The 5,986-nt window shown below is 39.5% G+C and overlaps 1 protein-coding gene across 1 annotated transcript in view; it reads right to left on the bottom strand.

Moving 5' to 3' along the window:
* IL16 (interleukin 16) overlaps positions 1–5,986 on the bottom strand; it is a 37,336-nt gene that overhangs the window by 6,216 nt on the left and 25,134 nt on the right. Inside the window, exons 12-15 of the mRNA XM_010144921.1 lie at positions 4,677–4,809; positions 3,731–3,818; positions 2,626–2,740; positions 2,178–2,548 (exon numbers count right to left, since the gene is read on the bottom strand). Of these exons, the coding sequence (XP_010143223.1) occupies positions 2,178–2,548; positions 2,626–2,740; positions 3,731–3,818; positions 4,677–4,809 (707 nt within the window). The remainder of the gene's footprint in view (positions 1–2,177; positions 2,549–2,625; positions 2,741–3,730; positions 3,819–4,676; positions 4,810–5,986) is intronic.

The raw sequence follows: 5,986 nt of genomic DNA, 5'->3' as shown, positions 1-5,986 counted from the left end.
GCTGAAAAAACAGGAAACAGAAGTGTGTCAGAATGTAATTATACAAACCACACTACAAACGAATCTGAAAAGACCCTGTATTTTTATTTGTTTATTATCTGGGAAGAAATATTGAATAGAAATCAAGCTTTCACTTTGACTTAGGATGTAATCCTCATAGGACTTAGTTTATTCTATATTTCAAGAGTGCTGGCATAATATTTTATGGTTGTACTTGTAAACAGACTGTGGAAAAATGCAATTAACATCTCAAAAATTTAGTAGTAAACTTTATAATACACTAAAAGACTGGCTACCGTAATTTTCAGTTTTTGGAAAATCAGCCATTCAGTAGACTTTTGCAAATCAGTCAAGCAAATTTTCTCTGGCTTTGTGTTAAACTCTCTTTTCTGTTGAAGTCTTTTACCCTTCAGCACAAGCTAGACAAGCTAAATCACTACTGCAGTTTCAGAGCTCTTCCTTTCTTGGTTTTGGCTGGAAATACGGGATGAGAGGATTAGTTTGAGGTTGCAGTATATTCCCCTCTCAACATCATTAACACATGCTCTGAAATTATTTGATTCCAGAGTTGTTACCATCTACTCTGCTGGGACTCTATGTAGTTCAGCTTCAAGATTACTAATAGAAACCAAAACCAAACAGGGTAGGGAGTGAAGGTCAAGAAACAAATGAGATTGTCCTGAAAAAAAATCAGTACCTGAACAATTTCTTAAGTTTTCTGTAACGGGGCTATGTTTGTTTTGCAACTTTTTTATTCTAGGAAAAGCTTTCTCCATGCCCCCCCACCTTCTTACTAGGGGCCTTCCTGAAAGCTGCACTTGTGCTCTGTTGCTGTTAGACATGGACGTTGGACATTCAGTAAGTGAAGTAGCCAGTTTGGAAACACAGTGAACTTATAGTCTGATCTTACTCTTCACCAAGGGCAGCAAAAAGAGCTGCCATAAAGGAGCTATAACCCTGAGATGTACAGACTTACAGCCTTATGATTTGGTTTTCTCTTCTTATCATTTAGAACAAGTGAGTATGGAATAAATGAAGTTGCGTGCAGTGATAATTTCAACAAGTACTTATTTCCCTGAATTTTACTTCTGGAAGGAGTTTTTCTAGTGGATGTTGATGAATATGTTTTTACTGCTGTCCTCTTAGGGAGTGGTAAAAGAGTGATCTTACGTGAGGTGCTGAACTGAAACTTTGTTGGATATTAACATTATACATGGACTTCAGTCTGAGCTGTATCATTTTATTTCAATCTCTGCAGCTTGGGAACTGGTTTGGGTTTGGTTCCTTTGGGGGTTTGGGTTTTTTGGGGGGTTTTTGTGATGAGACATGTTCATTTCTACTGGCATATTACTAAACCCAGGGGAAAGAGGTTTCATTTTTAAACAAACCACAACCTTGTTTCAACATGCAGATCTCACAATCCCTCCCAGTCCTGCAACTGTGCAACGCTGTCTTTCTCTTCTGTCTTAGATGAGAGGGAACTGAAATTTAGTAAGGTACAAGTATAGACTCAGTTTTCAAATACTGTAGCTCATCACCAAATACATGCCTTGCAATTTGATGAGGTTTTTTAGTACCTCCTGCTCTCAATAAATGTGTAGGAGCCCGAGATTACCCGATGTAGATAATAATGTTAGTGCTTTCTTCCAATAAAAATCCACTACCAAAACAATTTTTTTCATGAGTTCTCTAAATGATTTCTCTCCATGAGTGTTGAGGTTAAGGATCAACCACAACAAGCTGACATCAGAGGCTGTGCAAACTCCTCCAGTTCCAGCCCAGAGCACACACTGTTCCAGTCACAGTGGAATCAGAGAGCGCCTGATACCACCAGTGGCACGTGTCTGCAAGGAATGAGAGAGGGGGACTCGAATTCATCCTCACTGCTGCTCTCACTGGGTTTTTAACTCAGATTCCTTGATAAAGAAGAAAATTTCATTCAGACACTTCTCTGCCTTCTGACCTTAGTTTGACCATTACGTTTTGATCTAAACTGAATTAGCTAAGATAAACATGTTATTTTCAAAACGGAAGAGCTTCGTCCCCTTCCCCCAGTCCTCACATACTTATTCACACTTTCTCTTTCTTCCCTGCCCTCCTTCCTGGCATCAAAGTCACTTTGCCTTCCTCCTTCCTCTGCCTCACAAATACGCAAACACAATCAGAATTTTGAGAACTTTGCTTTACCTGAGCACTTGCAGAAGGTGACACAGCCACTTCCAGTACAAGCCTTTCTTTTCTGTCTGCGTTACACAGGTCATTACACATGCAGGCCTGTTTGAAATACTTCCTTGGTGGAGGTTTGGGCTTTGATGACTTAGGTTTTCTGACGAGGATCTCTGATGACTTCTTAGTGTTTTGCAAGGGTCGACCTCCCTCGCTACAAGTAGGAGGGGAACTTCTCTCTGAATTATTGCCAGACAATGAGTACAGCAGGCCAGGTTGTCTGGTGATCGGTACGTCAATGCTATGTCCTCTTGCTTTCAAGTCAGTCAGTTGATACATGGCAGCGTTAGTACATGAGGACCTAGGGTTGTAGCTGCTGTCGGTCCTCTTGCTTTCAAGTCAGTCAGTTGATACGTGGCAGCGTTAGTACATGAGGAACTAGGGTTGTAGCTGCTGTCACTGCTGGAGCGGGTCATTAGCTTCTGTGTCCTGTGGATGCCGTGACCAGCGTTCTTTTCAGTAAGTTTTTCACATGGGTGTCTTCCATGCCAGCTCATTTCCTGTTTTTTAACACCTGTACAAGGAACATATTCAAAATGTCTGTTGAGATACGTGCAAAGCTTACTTGTAAGATTCAGCCGATTAAATTTGCAGCTAAATACCATCATCAGTTGATGTAAAGGAATGATTTATGCATTAAAGTCTTGTAGATCCAAAGAGTCAACAGTCACATTCTAGGACAACAAAGCAATGTTATATTTTCCCTAGGACAAAATGGTCTCGAGTTGCTGCAGGAGAGGATTAGGTTGGATATTAGGAAAAATTTCTTCCCTGAAAGGGTTGTGAAAGCCTTGAAACAGGCTGCCCAGGGAAGCGGCTTGAGTCACCATCCCTGGAGATATTTAAAAGACATGTAGATGTGGAGCTTAGGGACATAGTTCAGTGGTGGACTTGGCAGTGCTGGGTTAATTGTTGAACTCAATGGTATTAAAGGTCTTCTTAATCTAAATGATTCTTTTCTGTGATTCTGTACATCAGCAGTATGGTTTTACTGATGATGATTCTGTTACCTTCTGTCCTTTAGAAGAAATGAGGACATTGAAAGGAGTATCATTGCAATATGTTACTGCGGGAGGATGTTGTCCCTGAATTAGGCAAACAGCTCTAACCGTGACTGCATGTGCCTTTCCTCCCAAGGGGATTAACAAGCTGGTGGTCCCCAGGGCATCACCTGCATTGTGCAGTTCCTTGCTATCGTAGTCCTGTCACCTGCTGACGGTTGTTTGAAAAACTGTAAGCAGAGGTTGTGAATTGGAAAGGATGAGCAACATGGAGAGGAAGTTTGCACAAAAATTTTTGCTGGCAATCGGGCAGACATGGTGTTTTCTCTTTAGTAATGTATCTTAGTAGGCGTATTAGGAGCATTGTCCTGTGATGTTTCTTTCTCTTCCTTTCTGCTCTGGGTTACTTTACTCTTACCAAGGACTCTAATACAGTTTGTACTCATCCTGTATATTTTTAAGACAAAATTACCACTTCTCAATGAATGCACTTATTCTCTTACCTTCAGTACTCCATTGGTGTCTGTCTTTTCCAAACCTGTTGTTCTCCACAGCTTGTGCAACAGCTTCTTTCAGCTGTTGCTCAGACACCTAGGAAATACCATGCCATTATAATCTCATGAGGTTGCTGTGGGATGGTGAGTAGCCTTTAAACATCTATTCTTTTCACAAAGATTTCAAAGACTTACAAGTCCTCTAACGGAAATGAATAGACCTACTTTTATATCCTGCATCAGTTAATTTTAAAGCTAAGTGCACACTATTATATTTGCATATATTCCAGTATAGGTGAAGTATATCTATAGACGTACTGTTTATGTTTGTTTTTTTAGATAAAATGGGATCTTTCAAGGATAAATGTTCTTTTGCATATTTCAGGAGAAGCGGAGTTCTGGATTTACAAGTATAAGATTACTTAATACCATGTTTTTATGATAATTTATGCAACAATTTAAATATTATTATCATTTATACTGTATTTGGTGTTAGGAAGCGTTTTGTAGAAAAATCTTGCAAGAATAAGATATTTTACTAGTAATTTAGTTACAAATATTGGCTGGGCAAGATCTACATTTTAATTACTGAAAGATAGGTGTATAAATCTTTCTTTCTGGCATGTATATTCCCTCTTTCAAGTTATTTTCTTATTACTGAGAGTTCTTTCTTGCATAAGAAATATATTTTCGTTCATTCCTTAAATGTTATTTCTGTCGTTTCCTTCTTCACGGCACAGAAACTCATGCAAGACTGTCTCCAGAGATCTTTAAACCTTACACGATTATATTTAAGAAAATGCATATTTTAGGTTTGATTGTGTGCAGCGATGCTTATAAAGAGATCAGCATCTTTGTTATCAAAATTTTTCCAGTTTTAGATTATCACCTGCTCCCTCACTTAGTTCTCATCACTTCCTTTATTGCAAGTCAGAAAGAATACAGTGGGCGCTACCTGTGGTTCAGGGTGTCTGCTAATGATAATCTGCACTGCACCAGGATCGCAGTGGCTTAGCACAGCATAAACTTCATTAAGAGTTGTATTTTGTACTGAAGCTTCATTAATTTCAATAATTTCATCTCCACACCTGCAGAGATATTAGAAAAACAAGTGAGGATGTAAAGGGAACAGATTTTCTCCCAACCTTGTCTCACCCGTGTTAAAGTATACAATAAGCAAATTTGCATGGTTGACTTCTAATCTAATCACAGATTAAATCATTATCCCTCCCTGTTCCTGTTACGGAAATGGAATGGGAATGAGTTGGATGTCAAGGTTTTTTTGATCTAACTGCCTTGCTGCGTATAACCTTTAAGCTTTCTTCATGTTCTGCTATGCACGCTTCGTGCCCGTGCTCTTTCTGCTGTATGCAGCTCAGCTGCTGCTTCCACCTACACCTTCCTTCCGCCCTTTCAGTTTAACACTTCACTTTTTACGTCTTTATGGCTTGTTAGTGTTATTTAAGGTTAGAAACTATGTTGTATTTCTATTACTTATGAATCACTTGTTAATAAAAAAATTCTAACACCAAACCATTGTAGTCCTGCTGACTGCTAGACTCAATCTTTCTAGATGAAATCCAAATTCGGCCCACATGGCAACTGAGACCACCTTGCTCTGCTCTCATGCAAACACCCCCATACATTATGAGGCTGACTGAAGGCACTGATCTGTATCGTACTAACTTTTTCCCATGGTTTAAGAACACAGTTCTTTCAGCCAAAGTCCTAGGCATGTAGAGAGGAGGGTTACAGAGCACCTAAAGTTAAAGCAACAAGCTTTCACTGAAAATGCTGTGTTCTGTTCAATTCTAAATATGTTTAATGTTACTAATTGGCCATAAATCTGACCAAGTGAATTTCTACACTCTCGCTAAAGCTCATTTCAGCAAATCTGTATCTCTGTGGGGTAAGACGGATAGAATTTGAGGGGCTTGTAAAAGGAAAAACTAGTGCTGAAACAAGCCAGATTATGCCATATGTTTGGGCTTTTCCAGATACTTTTTCGTTTGGAAATCTCCAGGAAGGATGCTATAAGCTTGTCCAAGACCTTCAAATCTAGCACAGCCTGGACAAGAAACAATAATTTCACTGGGTTGTTCTATATCTGGAAGTCCCCCATATCCTAAATACGCAAGCTCAAACCCTCAGAATAATGCATATGCTTTAAACCCCGAACCCCCAGAAAGCACTATGACTTCCTGCCCAAACAGGTCACAAATGAACCCATAAACACAGCAACGAAACACTTGTTGCACAAGACAG

Source organism: Buceros rhinoceros, unplaced genomic scaffold, assembly GCF_000710305.1.
Source record: "Buceros rhinoceros silvestris isolate BGI_N320 unplaced genomic scaffold, ASM71030v1 scaffold8301, whole genome shotgun sequence".
In the NCBI taxonomy this organism is placed as follows: Eukaryota; Metazoa; Chordata; class Aves; order Bucerotiformes; family Bucerotidae; genus Buceros; species Buceros rhinoceros.
Note: the sequence above shows the minus strand (reverse complement) of the source record. Positions and strands in the feature narration are given on the sequence as shown.